The 19,410-nt window shown below is 34.6% G+C and overlaps 1 protein-coding gene across 2 annotated transcripts in view; it reads left to right on the plus strand.

The window, feature by feature from the left end:
* Positions 1–19,410, plus strand: part of LOC106463143 (UPF0489 protein C5orf22 homolog) — a 183,491-nt gene that overhangs the window by 154,634 nt on the left and 9,447 nt on the right. The window contains exon 4 of one of the 2 annotated variants that reach the window (XM_022390565.1): positions 9,310–9,431. The exons of the other annotated variant lie outside the window; for it this stretch is intronic. Coding sequence (XP_022246273.1) covers positions 9,310–9,431 — 122 coding nt within the window. The remainder of the gene's footprint in view (positions 1–9,309; positions 9,432–19,410) is intronic. 2 annotated transcript variants of the gene reach the window in all.

Below are 19,410 nucleotides of genomic sequence, written 5' to 3' on the forward strand. Positions count from 1 at the left end.
TGTACTAAATTAAAATGTAAAATTCTTTATTATGACTTAAATATACATCAAACTATAACTAGAATGAATACAACAAAAGATAAATGTATTTATTATACTACAACTAAAATAAATAATAATAACTAATGACTTTTTTTTTTTGCTCTTGAATTTGTTGAATAATTAATAATACCCATTCACTCATCTATCCACCCCATCGTTCTCATTCATCCATTTGGAAAGCACTTGCTTAGCGGTTAGGGTGCTCGACTCGCATTCTGCGGCTCGCGGATTCGAATCCCCGCCACCTTTCAGTCATAAGGTGGTTATAACATTACGGTCAATCCCATTATTCGTTGGTAAAAGAGTAGCCCAAGAGTTGACGGTGGGTGGTGCTGACTAGCTGCATTCCCTCTAGTTTATCACTGCTATTATAGGGACGACTAACGCAGATAGTCCTGGAGTAGCTTTGTGCGAAATTCAAAACAAACCAAAGTCTCTGTGCAACTGCTTAACGTCGAATATAAATGGACATAGCCCTGATAGGGATTGTGTAATTATATGAGTGACTTTACCGAAATACAGAACCCTCAGTTATGGGATGTTTGGCATTTAGTAGTGCTCTTGATTTAACGGTGCCGACTTAAAGGGATTACAACAACATCAGTTCCGGAGGCAGGAAGAGGTATACATAGCACCTGACCCTCACAGATCCCTATCAAGATTCAATTATTGTGCAACCTCCTTCCTCTCTATAAAGTTTGTATAGCTGATGACGTGTGTCTCAACGTTTTCCTTTCCACATTGTCTAGCCGTCTGTCTCGTTATATAGTTACAAGTTCTTAATTATTTTCGCTTAACTACAGTTATATTTCTAGCTGAAATCCATGTGTCTAGCAAGCACTCAATCTCTACCTCCAAGTGCAACATCCAGCGTGCATCACCAGCTTTGCAATGCTATTAATTTGTCTCTATTAATCTTTACCTATATTTTCCAATACGTTATATATCCAAATGTATATTTTTCATCGGTCTGTCTGAAGTATTATTTTCGCTAAAAAAATATGTCCTTTAGACGCACTTAAAATGGCTACTTTTTGTGTGGCTTTTCGATACTAATCTGTGATTAATAACAATAATCATAAAAAAAATTTAATAACATGGACCCACCTTAAATACTTTATTGTAGGGAAATTATAAATAACAAGATTAGACCTACAACCTTATATTGATAGAATAATATACATTAATTTAAATAATTTAACAAAATATTCATTCCTGTTTTGCTGCTACGTGATTACTATATAGAATGTATTATATAAAAAAGAGGGTTTAAATTGACGGAGTTTTTTTTCTGGTATATTTATTTTCTTTATTAAGTTGTTAACTAGCTACGATTAACTTTTTTTTTAATGTGTTATGTGGTACATTCCCTCCCCTCTTTTTTTTTCTTCATATACATAATGTTTCAGAAATAAACTACTTAGAACTAAGTTAATTACATTGTTATTAACTACGAACTATCCTGAATTCCTCAAATACGTGATTTGAATTCCAAGTAAGATACGAATATAGTAGGTTCTGTTGAAAAATAGAAGCAAAGAACTTTTATCTAGATTTTCAGTGTAACAACGTAGCATCGTAAAAGTGTTTGAAATATAACACAACATGACATATTTGTGGGCGTGACAAGCGTTGTGTTGTGGCAATGATGGTCGCGGCATCTAGTAGTTATCTTCGAAAGCTTTTGCTGAATACTGAAATTGAATTGTGTTTCTAAAATAAAGAAGTAAATTAAATTTATTGGAAAATAATCTGCGACAAAAATCCTATTTAAGTGTATTAAAAATACTTTTAAGTTTTTCTATAAAGTACGCTTTTTATCTTCAGTTTATATAGGAAAGGAATAAATAATGGGATAGAACTAGCTTTTACTGGCTACAAGCTTAATCGACGTATAAAACACCAGAAGTCGTTTTCATGTCGCATTAGAAATGTTATTATTGAATAAGCTAAATTCTGCATCAGCCGTTTTTAACGATAAAGTATATAACTTAATAACACTTGAAACAGTTATCATTTGCACCTAGAACTCTGATAGATAGATGGATAATAGATGTAACTAGTTTGAAAATATGGAAATGCTTAAAATACCCACTAAGAAGCCGTTTATTTGTAAAAATAAAAACTCAAATATTGTTGTCATGATATTTGTGTGTGGCCCGGCATGGCCAGGTGGTTAGGGCGCTCGACTCGTAGTCTGGGGGTCGCGGGTTCGAAACATGCTCGCCCTTTCAGCCGTGGGTGCGTTATAATGTGACGGTCAATCCCACTATTTGTTGGTAAAAGAGTAGCCCAAGAGTTGGCGGTGGGTGATGATGACTAGCTGCCTTCCATCTAGTCTTACACTGCTAAATTAGGGACGGCTAGCGCAGATAGCCCTCTTGTAGCTTTGCGCGAAATTCAAAAACAAACAAAACATAATATTTGTGTTTTTCTTGAATTGTGATAAGGTAATGCGGTTAACAAACACTAATTTAATTTTTTAAATGTTGTTTTTTCCTATTAGCAGTAAACGACATGATTTCGTCTACACCACATAGGGAAATGATGTAGATTTACTAGGAATGTGACGAGTTATAATTAGCTCTATGACGCTTCATCCATGAATTGAGTAGACAACCCCTCGAGTGACTTGCTCGTCAGGCTTCAAGTGTTTCATTAGTTTTTACTTGCCTATTTCTGGTATTAATCAGCAGATAAAAAGTAACATAGCAGGCGATAAAACTCGTTAAAATCCGTGAAATAGCTTTTTTTTTAACTATCACTCCGCCGCTGCACTAGAATCTGTGTGTACGTGCCCCTACACTTGAGCCCGTCAAGGCCTGTGGCATATGTACATGTGGGGTTAGTCTTTTGCAAGAAAAAAAAAGGGGGGAAACAGTAATAACTTTTATAGCGAAGAAAAGAAAGAATTTTAAGCCTGGTGTATTTGAAGAGTTTCATTGCATTATTGAATACGTCAAAGTCCAGTTCAAGAGCTAATTTCCTTCTGCATTAGCTGGTATTATATTGTGCAACTATTCAACAAGACATACATTTCGAGGGATTAACACTGATGGCTGTAATCCGCAGGTGCCGAAGCGCAAGTTCATCACGTAGATATGTTTAAACTGGACCATTTCACTCGTTCAGGATATTTTATAATTTCATATGGCTTAACACTGACATATAGTATTTACGTGCTTCTGTTCCGCCACCTATGATTTACAGGGTCGGAATTAAGCTCTTCATACCAAATATACACCTAAATTATTAAGACGCGTCTTCCTACTATTTGTTTCACATGAAGTTTCAATAAAATTCATGTAGATATTAAAAATAAAACCTGAGGTTCGATATTCTTATCAAAAGTATATAGATAAAGCTTCATCCTGGTAATTGTGAAATGTCTTAAAATTTCAAAATAATAATTCTACCAGTCAAAGGGCAACCTCTGACAATAAGATGATTTGAGCCTCCAAGTAAAAGAAACCAGTTGGAAACTTAAACATTTTAATATATATGTATTGACGTTGTGTATCAAAATAATTATCTCAAAATAGGAACAGTTGTATTGACATACTTTTCAAGTCTCCCGGTGTAGTAAGTTTGAGGGTAGTGGCGTAACTGCAAAAGATGCCCATCTCATAAAAAAGTAATTGGGCCCCCTACATTTATTACCCTTCTCGGCAATTCTTAAGTTTGTCAGACCCTTCGGGCCTCTTTTTGGCCCACCCTCCCCGCAATTGAGGGGAAATACTTACGCCACTTGTCTGAGGACGTATAACGCTAAAGATCTGGTTTCGATACTTGAGGTGGGCATAGCACAGATAGCCCATTGTGGAGCGCTTAGCAACAAACAAACACAATCATTTTCAGATATATGAACAAATTCTTCTGACTTTCTTACGTTACCAGTCCATTAGTATTATGTGATGAAAAATAAAAAAACTGATATATGTCAAATAATTATATGTGATTTTACTCTGCGTTCGTAGTGTGTGTCGATTAACACTTAATAGCATGTAGCGATTTTTTTAGTGTGTGTCGATTAACACTTAATAGCATGTAGCGATTTTTTTAGTGTGTGTCGATTAACACTTAATAGCAGTGTAGCGATTTTTTTAGTGTGTGTCGATTAACACTTAATAGCATGTAGCGTATTTTTTTAGTGTGTGTCGATTAACACTTAATAGCAGGTAGCGATTTTTTTAGTGTGTCGATTAACACTTAATAGCAGGTAGCTATTTTTTTAGTGTGTCGATTAACACTTAATAGCATGTAGCGATTATTTTAGTGTGTGTCGATTAACACTTAATAGCAGGTAGCGATTTTGTTGTGTGTGTGTCGATTAACACTTAATAGCAGGTAGCGATTTTTTTAGTGTGTGTGTGTCGATTAACACTTAATAGCAGGTAGCGATTTTGTTGTGTGTGTGTCGATTAACACTTAATAGCAGGTAGCGATTTTGTTGTGTGTGTGTCGATTAACACTTAATAGCAGGTAGCGATTTTTGTTGTGTGTGTGTCGATTAACACTTAATAGCAGGTAGCGATTTTTTTAGTGTGTATGTCGATTAACACTTAATAGCAGGTAGCGATTTTTTTTCTTCTTTTTAGTATGATTTTAAAAAAATATTTGGCCCTAAACTGGCTAGAAGGACTTAAAATAATTATATAAAAGGTGAGGCAAGAAATTAGTTGGCTAAGTAACAAATTATAATTTAATTTATTTGTCATTACAGTTAGATTATTAGTAGTTGACGTTAATATGCGATATCTAGCCTAGTTTTTCTGTTAACAAGAGAAACAATAATACTATGACTGCATATATATCGTACGTGATGTGAATTGGAGAAGTTTAAATAAGAATTTTGTTAATATTTCTTACATGTTAGGAAAGATCAGTTTTCTGCATCGTCAGCTATAAAAAAGAATCTTGTATTATTTATATGCAAGAAATGGCATAATTTGTGTATTTCACTGCGTTTCATTGCAAAACAAACTAATTTTGAAGGATTACGTCATTAGATAACGCATCTTGAAGTACTGTGCCTTCTGCTTTCTTATCAAAGTGCCCCTCCCCAGTGGCACAGCGGTATGTCTGCGGACTTATAACGCTGGAAACCGGGTTTCGATACCCTTTGTGGGCAAAGCACAGATAGCCCGTTGTGTAGCTTTGTGCTTAATTACAAACAAACAAATAAACCTATCAAAGAAATGCCATACTTTGCCTCCATCTACCCCTTAAGTGTAGCCCCCTCCAGTGGCACAGCGATATGTCTGCGGACTTACATCGCTAGAAACCGGTTTTCGATACCCGGCGTGAGAAGAGTACAGATCGCCCATTGCGTACCGTTGTGCTTAATTACAAACAGACAAACAAACCTTTAGTGTATGATCAAGGCCGCCTTAGTATGATAAGACAATTTTAAAAGTTACGTTCACGCCCCCTGCTTTAAGAAATAAGTAAATAAACTTCTTCTGACGATAACACAATTGAATCATATTTTCTAGAAACTCTACAAATGTTCCATGATAATGTAGCATCAAGAAGTCAGAAGAGCATTAGAATCTCACAAGATTATCTGTAGCAACGATAGAGAGAACAAGATGCTAAATTCACAATTAATATTGTACGTGTATAAAAATGTAGAACGCCATTGCTAACAACTGAAAACTTTAGTAACACAATGTTATGTTATTTCATGTTCAAAGTTAACAGTATGGCATAATAAGCTACAGTTAAATTGCTATAATCACACCGTGGTGGAGTTTGTTATTTTGTCTTGGAAAGTATTGTATTTAAATTCAGCTATGAATTTCAACTTACTATTTCGAGAAAAATCAACAAAAAAAAAAACGTTTTTGTTGTTTTTCATTTACACATTAGGTTGTTTCTCATATGAAAACAAATATTAATATGTTTTTACCTTATCATTATAATCACTATAAAAACTCCTACCGTGTTTCATCTGTGACCGCGTTATAAAAGTGACAGTCAAGCCGTACAGGCGGCGAATGCTGCTGTTGCCTTCCCTCTGTTCAACTGCTATGCCTAAACCTTAAATAAATTGAAAATAACAAGTTCTTGTTTAGTTAATATCGGATATTTTTCTTTAATAACTACAATAATTATAAACATGTTTTAGCGAAGTTGAGGTATTACCATCAGTAAAAATAAGTTTTTGTTTATGCGTTCCCTAAAAGGGATTTTTCCCGAGAGATTAAAACTGTTTCGTGATGAGCGGGCCTGGCATGGCCAGGTGGTTAGGGCGCTTGACTTGCAATCTGAGGGTCGCGGGTTCGAATCCCCGTCCCACTAAACATGCTCACCTTTTCAGCTGTAGGGGCGTTATATAGTGACGGTCAATCCCACTATTCGTTAGTAAAAGAGTAGCCCAGGAGTTGGCGGTAGGTGGTGATGACTTCCCTCTAGTCTTTCACTGGTAAATTAGGGACGCCTAGCGCAGATAGCCCTCTTGTAGTTTGTGCGAAATTCAAAACAAACCAAATCGTGATGAGCGAGTAAAATTTGCTAAGAAACCCCAGCTGGTCATAAGTTTTATTTCATTTTGTACTTAATTTTTTCGTTCATTTTTAACCGTGATTTCGCTTATGAGCAAGAATAAAGACCTCAGAGCTACTACAGGCCAATTAAAAACTCAGTATCCAGTTATTTAACTTTGGATTAACTTTCTGTTTTCTACTTAGGTAGGAAAGTGTAATCTTCTGGTGTATATGATATAATATCCACTAAATACCAGAAGTAACACACCTAGCTTCTTCAGTACAAACTATTGTAAGCACATATTGCGTATTCCAGACAGATCTTAACTGATATTATTATGGAATATGACTGCAATAATAGAAGTCACTGTTGTTGTTTTTATTTCGTTTTGTCAACAAGAATCACATACTTTATTCATGGTAACAACTCTAATAATAATAGTTTGAACTTGGATTAGTTCAATTTTCAGTTACCTAAATTGCGAGCAAAGGTTCTGTAAGTGTTTATGGATTTATCAATCAGCTGCTTAACTTTTACTCCCAATCTAGGTAATTGAACTTTATTTGAACTTTCACACTCAACTGTATAATTTTGAGCTTTATCTGCCTAGAAAAAGAGAGAAGTTTACATTTTTAATGCTTAATTTTCTGTTTGTTTCTAATTAATTGAAATATATTTGACATGTTCTCTTTTGTTTTGCTTTTTGGAGGGATAGGGTATTTTTCCTAATTGCGTTTTTTGTTTTGAATTTTGAGTAGCCGTTCAAAAAGGCTAAATATCCATAATATAAAATGTGCTACCTCTTACAGGAAGCGGAAATATTGAAATATAGTCCCCGTTTTTCAAGTATTTCCTTTCTTGATACTGAAATGTGATACTCCTTATTTATATACTTCCTAATTCATCATACTGAACTACAGTCTACATTCTTGACGTGCTTCCTTGATCTTGATGTTGAACTACAGTCTACCTTCTTCACGTGCTTCCTTGATCTTGATGTTGAACAACAGTCCATCTTCTTGATGTGCTTCCTTGATCTTGATGTTGAACTACAGTCTACCTTCTTGATGTGTTTCCTTGCATATTGTAAGATTGGAGAGTCAGGTTTTTATATATGGGTAGGCAGGATTCTTTACAGTAGGTGTCTGTGACTTGTTGGCGACATATTTCAACAATGAACAAACAGCTCACAGTCCACTTGTTTTAAAATAATATATATATTAAAACAAGTCAAACGTATATACAAATGTTCGTTACACAGTTGATTACCACAGTTGTATCCAGAGCTTTAAACAATCGTCTCTTCTCGTCCACACAGGCTGGTTCTGTTACTTTAGAACACAATTGACAGTACAAAATATTATTTTCTGCTCTGTTATTACAATAAAATCGGTAATAATTTCATTTACGTTACACTGTTGGTTACCACAGTTATATCCAGAGCTATAAATAATTGTATGTTTTCGTCACAGTCTTCATAGGTTGGTTCAGTTACGTTAAAACACAATTGATAAGACAAATTATTTCTTCTTTACTCTGTTATTACAATGCAATCTGTGATAATTTCATTTTAGAAATCGACACTATACGCTCTCTATGGCTAAACTCACAATCACGCAGCCTAGATCTATATATCTATTCTATCTAACTAACTTTGTCTTACTAACTCGAACTAAATATTGTACGCATATTTATAGCCTGACCGAGACCTAGAAAGTTCTACACACTACGAAATATTATGATGCAATAATACTCAATCGAAAGAATAATAAAAACTTAGAAAGTTCTAGTAACATGATGCATTAATATAACAAGCGTCAACTCACAACAATTGAACTACACAAGGTATGATTCGTACGCAGTTACGTAAACAAACCTGCAATAAACTCGCGTTATACTTAAACCATCTAAATCACACACACTCGCATTAACTTAAACAGTCATGTATATCTAACAGAATGAAACTAAAAATCAACCTGGTCATGAGTGAAGTTAAATATATATATATTATTTTCTTCTGTTCGTACTTATACAAATTAGAACATATTATTTTATTAATTTGGAAACCTGGTTTTTAAAGATATATTCGGCCAGCTTAGTAGATTTAGGTTTGTTTTAAATCCATATATTAAGCTAATAATGTAAAACGACTTCTATAATAATGTTATTATTATAATAAAACTAAAAATTAAAAGTAATAAAATTAGATTTATTAAACATTCTAACCATTACTGTTAACGAAAATAACAGTAAATAAATAATAAAGTATAGTTCATTTTGGCATCCACTGTTCCTCAAGAATTGCGATGTTTAGGTTTAGTTGGTGTTCATATACTGTACCCCCTATGTGTCAACTTGCATGGCATAGTGATTTAGTGTACCCGGAATGTGTGCTCAGGGATTCATGATTTGAGTTCTCTCCGCTCTTTGGGGTTGTGGATGCACTTTAAGAGTGACGGTCAAATCAGACTATTCTGTCAGACGAGAGTGACCCAAAAGTTGGCTGTAGATTCTGTTGCCTATCTGCCTTCATTGCAGTTTTCAGTTTAAAATCTGAGACGTCTATGCGCAGATGGTCCTTTTGTAGCTTTGCGCGAAAATATGAAACTAACATCTATGAAATTGTAATTAAACAGTAATCTTATTTACTCAGAATAAGGAAAAGTGTGTTTCGTTTTGGATTAATTGAAAGTGTAAATGAATGTGTATTTTTTTTTTATTAAGATAATATTTTATTTACTGGTTGATTATAAATGATAATAATAATATTTTCTACAGGTCAAGTCACGATGACTACTGTCCACCTGGTGACGTAGATTTTATTCAAGAAGAAGTTCTCCACATGATAAAGGAGCTCTATGGAACACTAAACGTGACTCTAGACTACACAGATAGCGATGGTTAGATTCCACTTTTACTAACAAAGCATGAGTAACTGGAAACGTTTCGTATTTCAAACGATTTTAGGAATTTATTTTCTACGTGTATGAAGATACTTTATTGACTGTAACGGTTTTCCACACACTCACGTTAGCATGTTTCTCAAGTTTTTAGAACTAATGTTAATCACGTGATCTACACAGGTCATCATGATAAACAGACCCAAGCTATAAACAAGCATTCTGTACTTGTTTTTCTAATCCATGAGAGATAGTAAAATAAAAAACTTTTCAATATAATTTCCTCATGATTATGTCCACCCTTTATTTTGATCACAAAAATTATAATTTTATAATCAAATTTTTTAAAATGGTTCTGTTTAATATGATTATCCACCAAATAATACGATAGTGTATTCGTAGATAAGTTTATATTCAATGTTCCTGCATCTAAATTCTTAAGTAGTTAACATTATGCAACACCACACCTTTGTATTGTGATATAGTATCGGGAATTTACTGGATCTTTTTAGATACATTTTGTTATAAATTTTTGCGCATAGCCATCATTAATTTTTAAATTAGGCCCTCAAAATTAGTAACCTGTTCCAATACTTTTAAGACTCAAAATTAACTTAGACCTGCTCGCGTTACGGAACATACAGAGGTTGAGTTCGTTATATTAAAATGATTTTGAGTATACAAATCAGCATGTCATGTGACCACCACAGCACATGTAAAGTCACGGTGGAACGGAATGTATTGTTTGACGTAGTATGATGCTCCTATATTGATCGTTTTTGGGAAGTCTAGGTAACAGCACTTTCCGACGCAAAATATTCATACAGTAAGATCATAAAGATGTGTTCAGAATGTTTAAATGGGCGCCGGGAAACCGTCGTCCTTGTATACTAGATGGATTATTAAAAAGAAATGGGGATAAATGGTGTGCTTTGGACATGACATTTTTACGCTGGGGTCTTTTGTAAGGAAAACTATGCTCCACGGCTATTGTCAAGAATCAGAGTCTTTAGGTAGGGTTTGTCCGGACGTGACAACACGGATTGTGACAACTGTGGTGAGCCTCCGAAAGCGTTTTAATATAACATACTAATCCCTCTGTAAACATCACATTCCTTGTTGTTAAGCCTATCTCCTATTTTGTCTGTTCATACTTCACATTTAAACCATTATTTGAGAAAAGTATGTGTGTATGTGTAGTTCACCAGTTATAACTGGCGAACCGCTAGACTAATTGTAACTAAACCTGGCATGCGGCCCCCGGGGAATGACATAGAAGGTTGACATTCGTATCTGACCTCATATATTACCCCCACCCCACCGGGTCTCTATATCTTCCACAACCATTGAACGAATACGTCAGCTAGTACGTAATTATGTAGCCTTGTGTTACAAGAGTATTATTATTCAGTAGCTTTCCAGAAAAATCCAGAGAAGTAAATAGAAGTACGGTCATATTTCAAATGGCTACTTCACGATTTCTTTTTTTTTTCAATAATAAAGTACCTTAAGATTATTGTAGCGACAATTTCTTGAGACAAAAGGTGTAATGCCACTCGGTAAACAGTAGAAGTATAGTTTTATTTAATCAGCTTTTGCTTCAACCGCTGGATTGCTATTACCTCAATTAAAAAGTTCCATAGTTTGATCAAGAAAATCGTGACCTTGTAGTTATTTTATTTTCTTAACCATTCTTTACGTTCGACTGACAAAGTCGTGATTTGTTAAAAACTTGTTCTCTGAGATCTTGACTATATTATCCTGTTAAAACAACAAAATTATGGTTTGGTTGCTAGGCGCTTGAAACGCATTGACTTGGGGGTGCCGGGGCAAATTTTATAGAGGGGGCCCTCAGAACTGATCTTCATAAATAAGTCAAATACAATTCAATACTATTTATTAACTACAGTTTGAGCAATACACAAGCGACGGGTAGATAAAAAAAAAGAAAATACTTCCGAGCAAGTATTTATGAAAGTATAAGATGTGAGAACATATTAACGAAAACTTACAACGTAACAGACTTTAATAGAACGACTAAAATAGTTACATTCAGTTTCTGACTACTTTTAAATTTTTCTTTTAGTCGGGGAGGGGGAACTTCGATCCGCAGGGCCCGAGCCCCATTTGCCCCCCCCCCCCAAATTCAGTCTGATATTGGCAACCCTATCCCAACAATCTGTTACTCTTTTGTATCCCATTTTAAACCGTTTTGTATCTTAATAATCACCCAAATGTATGGGATGTCTCCAGATCTTGAAACATTGCCCCAAGAATGCTTCAACAAATCTTAGATATTGGTTGATCGTTATTTTGTTGCAATCTGCTTAAAAGACATTGTTCATGATGTTGATCACTTTGTTTAACAATGGTCCAACCAACAAATTTATGCTTTTTTAATTAAGCTGTGGCAATAAATATCTTGTTCATTTTGATTGCCTTATCTCACAATCATTTTAAATACAAAGTTACGAAATCATAACTTGACTGTCGTGCAAATATTTAATTTCAAGTTTACTAAGCCTCTTTTAGTTCCTCGTGTAAACTATTTTCCATTTCAGACTCTCAGAAATACTACATCACAATCGGACAGTTCCCTAGTTTTTAAAATCCCTAACTAATTGTACAGGAAAAGTACCAAAAGTGGCCGTATCTTTTTACCACTGGGGTGACGAAAGCAGGGTATACTTTGTTTGCCCCCCGACACTTGAGTTTGCCTATACCCACTAGCTGTCTTCGGAAGATTGTGGAGTTTTCAGTTTCTGAAGTACTTTATTTGCATATGTAAATATGGTCCGGCGAGACTAGCTCGAGACTTGAATGGACTCTGATTTACATACGCAAATATAAATACCCTCTAAGTGATGAATGCATTTCAAAAACTTTTCTCTAAATGCTGTCGTTGGTGCACGTTTTTAAGTTATTCATCTTAGACTAAAAGCTATATTTAAAAACATACACATATATTTTTTTCATTAGATTTTAAACGTGCCAAAATTTTCAAATTTACATTCGCCTACAAAACTACTGCAAATTAAAGTCAAAACGTCAAGTTTAGAAATTATTGCTGGGACTAAACTTTATTTGCAACATAAATGTCTCCAGAGATAAAGCTAAACAGAAAAAGAAGAAAATATTATACATTCAAAATATATTTCAATTAATTGAAAATAGATTTTAATATCATCCTACAATACTGAGACAACGAGGTGGTTTGCTGGATTTGAGGTTACAGGTATTGGTAATAAATATAATTCGTAAAACGATTACTAAATGCAACAGTACCGTTAGAACTCTATTATAATGAGTAAAGGCCAGGCATGGTCAGGTGGTTAGGACGCTTGACTCGCAGTCGGAGGGTCGCGGGTTCGAATCCCCATCCCACCAAACATGCTTTCCCTTTAAGGCGTGGGGGCGTTATAATGTGACGGTTAATCCCACTATTTGTGGTAAAAGAGTAGTCCAAGAGTTGGCGGTGGATGGTGATGACTAGCTGCTTCCCCTCTAGTCTTTCATTACTAAATTAAGGACGGCTAGCGCAGAATGCCCTCGCGAAATTCAAACCAATGAGTAAAACCCGACAGATAATCATGATGAAATATATTTTTTAAGTATTTAACAGTTATGTATAATATTATATGACATTGTTCTTTGTATGTTTGGAATTGAAACATTCCTTAAAAATAATTGGTGTCATTTTCTAATTACAAATTTATTTATTTGAAATAATGTTTGAGTTTCGTGTGGAGCAAAAGCTGGTTGAATTGTAAGATCAGTTCGCGCAGTTTTTGTTTCTGTTTTTTAATCAAGATATTTCTGAAAATATATCGCTTCACATTTCTAGGATTCTTATTTTGTTTCACTATCTGTTATATAAAGCCAGTCCTTCGTGAAGATTCCTACCCGAAATCCCGGGATTCCTGGTTGTTGATGTTTTAATGTAACAGATCGACTAAGCACAGGTTGAGTAGGAGAACTGTTATACACATATGTTCTCTATAGGATACAAGTCTTAAGAGCTCTCAAATAACGCAAGTTCCACCCAAACACGTGTTAAACTAGAATAATTTCGTGTGTAGCTACAATGTACTTAGATACTTGTAATATTAGAAGAAAAAACTTTTTAAAACCACAAGCCACTGAAATGATTAAATTCTCCAGTAACTAACGCCTGCTTCTTCTAAGAACATATGAATAAAAGTGAAGAAGAATGTGTAATAACTTCAACCACACTGTATGTAATGGACGCAAACTCCCAAATACATTTAAAACTACAGGGGTAATTTCAAAACATATCCCATAATGCCTCATATAAAGAGTACTTTTATCAACCTTGCGGGGCCCCCAGTGGCACAGCGGCATGTCCGCGGACTTAAAACGCTAGAAATCGGGTTTCGATACACGTAGTGGGCAGAGCACAGATAGCCCATTGTGTAGCTTTGAGCTTAATTACAAATTTCGGTGTGAGTATGAGGTACAAATACAAAATGTCATTACGACAACTTTATCATTGTAAAATTCTTTAATAACGAACAGCAGCGAGTACCCATCCTGGGGAAAGAAAAACTTAATCGAGAGGTAATTCAAATAATATATTCAAAATATATAATTCATGCACGTACAGCTGTCGTTCCCCTCCTCAGTGCGACATCTTAATTTATCCTGAAGCTGGAATAAATTAAGAACATTGTTATTAATATAGACCTTGAAGTTACTGAAGCTAGTTACCGCACATAGAGTAATATATAGGCTGTTAAACCTAATAAAACGTTTATGTTTAACCTTTTCTGTAAAAAGGGCTCAGGTGACTAATATGTTTCATTCTCTAAAACTTTTCAATTGGAAAACGTTTTGTGTACGTGCTTGCACTGGATCCGATTTTGTCAATAAATTTAATTTGATAGTTTAATATAAAACCATAATAAATTATAGTCGTTCCAAGCATGATAAGAAACAGAAACACGTTTAACAGCTGGTCAGTGGAGCAGATGTAAAATGGACAGTTTGAAATAATATCTGTCATAGCTTATTAACTTCAGATTCTTATTTGTATCAGTGGATCGTGGGGGACTTTGACAAACTCCAGCCGACAGCAGTGAAGATGGAGTGTTGCTGTTTTTTATCGCATGCTTGTAACATGATGAATTCTAAAAATAATGAAATATCCTGATAATAGTCCTGTTGTTTAGAAAGAAAAATATATAGCTTCTTTGCCAGAAAAAAGAACCAGCCCAACTCATATTACCATCAAGTATGTCTTTTGTCTGCCTTTTATGTTTCATTAACTCGAAGTTTGTAACCCGATTATAGCCAAATGAAAATTAAAAACCTGGTGCCGAATATGCTCGCCCTTTCAGCCGTGGGGGCATTATAATTTGACGGTCAATCTCACTATTCATTCGTTAAACGTAGCCCTAGAGATGGCGGTGGGTGCTGCCAGCTATTGCCTTCCTTCTGGTCGGCAGTTCAGAAGTGAAGACGACCACAAATAGCTATAGCAGCTTTGCCTTAAAAAGTTAAATCCATCTCCATTCCATCAAATGAGTTTAAAAGTTACGAAAAAATTAGCCCTTTTAGTTTCCTGACTGTCGCTACGACTGATCTTTCTATAAAAAACATATTTCAATATGTAAATTCTTGCCTCAGAGTGTGACCTGCAATCAAATGTTGGCTAATTAACTTACGAGGCATTAAATTTCCAACATGTTATTATATCTGCTCTTTAGACCCTTATCATCAATTTAAAAATCATTTGTCGCGAAACACTTAAATTATACACCAAGTTTGGGGCAAATTAAATTCATGAGTAAACCTGTGTGGGTATTCACAAATATTATGATAATCTGCAGATTAGAACAATTTTAAACTCTTGAAAATGTGCAGAACAATGATGTATTATTACTAAAGATTAACGACAAAAGTATAATCAGAAACCTTTAATGAAATGTTTTACTGTGTATCTATATATTTATAATTTCTAACCCATTTTGACCTTCTCAAATTTTGGGTTCGATCCCCGTGGTAGGTACAGCGTACGTATCCATTTGTGTAGCTTTTCGCTGAAACAAACAACAAAACACTGTCGTACATCTGTATATGTTTTAAGATATAAATTTATTTTTTTGCAAAAATGATAAAATTTTTCGAAAAGGGCGTGAGAGGCGATTTTGTAGAGAGGAAAGTCATGTAAGCATGGTTTAATTAGCCTGTTTTTTTTTTCTCATTCTCTCTAAATATTATTTCTAAATACTTCAGTGAAGCACTTCCAAATACCGTCATGCATTTTTTGTACAGATTTTTTTGAAACGGAACAAAAAATGTTTAGTAGTTTACATCAATATTTAAAGTGGTGGAATCCTTTTAAAAATTGATTTGCTTATTTGGAATTAAACACAAAGCTACACAATGAGCTATCTGTGTTCTACCCATTTAAAATTGATCGTTAGCTTTCAATACTTGGCTTTAATAAGGCATAGAATAAACTCATTTCAAAATAAATTTCTTGTGAAGGTTTGAGATTTTCTTTCTGATTGAGGGAGGAGGTTTCACTAGGTTTTGAAAAAAATACTCATTAAAAGTTAAAGAAATAATGAGAATTTTTTTTCTTATTTACTGTATTGAGGGAGGAGGTTTCACTATGTTTTGAAAAAAAAACAAAAAAAATCATAAACAGTTAAAGAAATAATGAGATTTTTTTTCTTATTTACTGTATTGAGGGAGGAGGTTTCACCAGGTTTTGAAAAACAAAAAAAAACAACTCATAAACAGTTAAAGAAATAAAAATACTCGTATGAAGTATCTGTCATGTTTGAAGTCACCCATCCTTACAAAGAAGAAATATCAAATAAATACACCCTTTATTACGTTAGTATTATACATTAGAGAAGAATCGCCTAGGGATTACGTTCCAGGCTTGGCTGAAATACCCTGTGTAACAAGCATTTCAAAAAGTACTCAATGTTAAGGTATCTGTGTTTTTGATTGATAAATTCAGCATAACATCGTTTATGGCTCGTGAAATTTACTTCAGCGTGTTGAGCTTGCTGAAATATCCGCTTAAACCGTACTCCTTCTTCATAGGGACTTAGATCCATGTGGACCTGGGAGGGTCAGGTACAAGGTTGACTGTCGCAATTGACATGGTTTGGTTTGTTTTGAATTTCGCGCAAAGGGCCAGCCTTACTCTAATTTAGCAGTGATGGACAGCTAGTCAACACCACCCACCGTCAATTCTTGGGCTACTTTTTTACCAACGAATAATTGGATTGAATGTCACATTATAACGCCCCCACTGCTAAAAGGGCGAGCATGTTCGGTAATGGGGATTCGAACCCTCGACCCTCAGATTGCGAGTTCAGCGCCTTAACCACCAGGCCATGCCAGGCCTCGCACAGCTTTCGTACAAAATATTCATTATTTAGGACTGAGGAAGATGTTCAAATATTACAATATAATATTAAGCTTATTAGGGATTTTTTTCCTCTACAATTTTGTTGAATAAGGTTATGTATATAATATAATAGTTGAAAAATGCCATAAAACTTAAACTTATTTTGAAAATTTAAAGTGCATCACTTAGATTACTTTTTTCTCAAACAACATTGAGATAATACTTCTCGTGTCTGACCAGATACTTTGTTGTTATTCATTTATCACGTTTTTTTATTATTATGTTTCTGGTTAAATATCTTTACTATGAATTATTTCATCCTTAGTATTGTGTTATGGGATGAATTGGTAAACGAACTCTTATTGTTTGATTTAGTTGAAAATATTACATCATTATTAACCACAAGTTGCTGTTGTATCTCGTGATTTACCGGATGAAGCGTGCACTGATTTTTCAACGACATCTTAAGTTGCTTTTTTTATCTTGTATAACACACCTTTGGTTGGTTGATTGCCAGATGAATTTAATCATTTTTTCTTTTTCTTTTTAGCATTGGAACAATATATCTCTAAAGAAAAAAAAATTATGAGAAGGAGGATACCCTTGAAGCATGATTGCTCACGCCGTGTAACAATGTGATGACAATTTGATTTTTTTTCGGTTTCGTTATTTACATTCTTATAACCTCCGAGTCACGGATAGGTCAAAGTCCACTGAATGTAATGACTGTAGGTTAACCGCAGATATTTGTAGGTCTTGCCCTATATTGCTGGGTTTAGCCTGCAAATATAAGACATGACCTTTCGTGTTTGTATAAAACTTTGATAAAATATACAACTATTGCTTCAATCTATCTCCATCTTGTTGCGCAAGCCCTAGAAATTCACGATTGCATGGGTATAAGCAAGATTCGTGCCCCTCCTGCTGTTAAGACTGGTAGAAGCCAGTCACATGAGCAGTCATTTAATTCCTTTTTTTTGACCGTTATCGAAATTTGTTTGCGTAACTTTGGCCAAGTTATTACCAACTCATCTTGGACTTACGACATGTCCCTCGTTGGGACAGCGGTAAATCTACGGATTTACAACTCTAAAATCAGGGGTTCGATTCCCCTCGGTGGAAACAGCAGGTAGCCTGATGTGGCTTTGCTATAAAAACACGCTTAACACATTTTTGTGAGTCATTTGGGAAGGAATGATTTTCTTACAGTTTATTCCACGTTTTCTTTTATTTAGTGATGCTTTATCAGTGTACTTGCTTTTTATCAGACTTCCATTAATAGGTAGAACTTGTACAGTATGAAATGAAAAGGTAATAAAGATTTAAATTGAACAAGTTTTAAGTAGATCGTAAAATAGGTTTTGAAATCGGTGACGTCATATCCTGTAGTTTGTGGTGAAGATTACTTATCTTGTAGATGGACCGTGGGAGTTTTAGTTCCACTAGATCAAATCGTTCAACATAATGACCAATCTAGTCTTCACTCTCTGCCTTATTGGTCAGGTGTTCACCATGAAGACGTAATGTTAGTTTAAAAGTCACAACGAACAGAAAGATGTTCCAGTGGCTTAAGGCGTTGTGTGTGGGATAGCAGATAGCTGCAATCATTTCAATTTTCAGATAAAGGATTTGACAATTACCGTTCCTCCTTAACTTGAGGATTACTAACAAAATGCTAGAGTACCAATGATTGATGTTCTAACGGAAATAAGGAAAATTTTTAAACAGCTTAGGCTGACATCTATAATTATTTAACAAAATGAAATTTCTTTTAAAACTAACGTAAAGGATTAGTAAGCGATTTTTCTCATGTCTGTTCATTCGTTATTTGTGTGATGGCTTGAGTGCAATGCCCTCAAGTCAGAAGCTTTTTTTTTACTTCTATAGAGTTTTCTCTGTCTGTTCATTCATTATTTGTGTGATGGCTTGCGTGCAATGCCCTCAAGTCAGAAGCTTTTTTTTTTTACTTCTATAGAGTTTTCTCTGTCTTTCCACTCATTATTTGTTTGATGGCTTGAATTCAATGCCTTCAAGTTATTTTTTTTTTCATCTATAAAACAAACAAACAAGAAAGGTAAACAACAAAAAAAAATAACTGTTCATACCTTAACTGTAATCTGAGTTAATAATTTGTTTTTTTGTTGTTGCTGTTTTGTTTTTAGAGCAAAGCCACATTGGGCCATCCGTTGTGTTCGCTGCACGGGTAATCGAAACTTGCCGCTTTTCCATTGGGGTCATTCATAATTTGCTCTGTTCTTTTTTTTTTAATGTTTTAAGTCGCTGTATTTTCCAATTAACTAAGTTTACTTAGCTTAGAAATGCTTTCATTGAATTGTTTCAACAAAACAGCGTGTTTCAAAACATGGAAAACTTTTTTTGCTCACCCTTCCCGGTTAATAATTAAAATTAAACATATACGAATCATATCATGGAATTTAAATCAACACACACACTAACTAGCGTACCAATAAAGCTTCTGAGGCTTGATGTATGTTTGCTTTTAATTTCGCGCAACGCTACACGAGGGCTATCTGCGCTAGCCGTTCCTAATTTAGCAGTGTAAGACTAGAGGGAAGGTAGCTAGTCATT

The sequence above is a fragment of the Limulus polyphemus genome, unplaced genomic scaffold (genome assembly GCF_000517525.1).
Source record: "Limulus polyphemus unplaced genomic scaffold, Limulus_polyphemus-2.1.2 Scaffold1334, whole genome shotgun sequence".
NCBI lineage: Eukaryota > Metazoa > Arthropoda > Merostomata > Xiphosura > Limulidae > Limulus > Limulus polyphemus.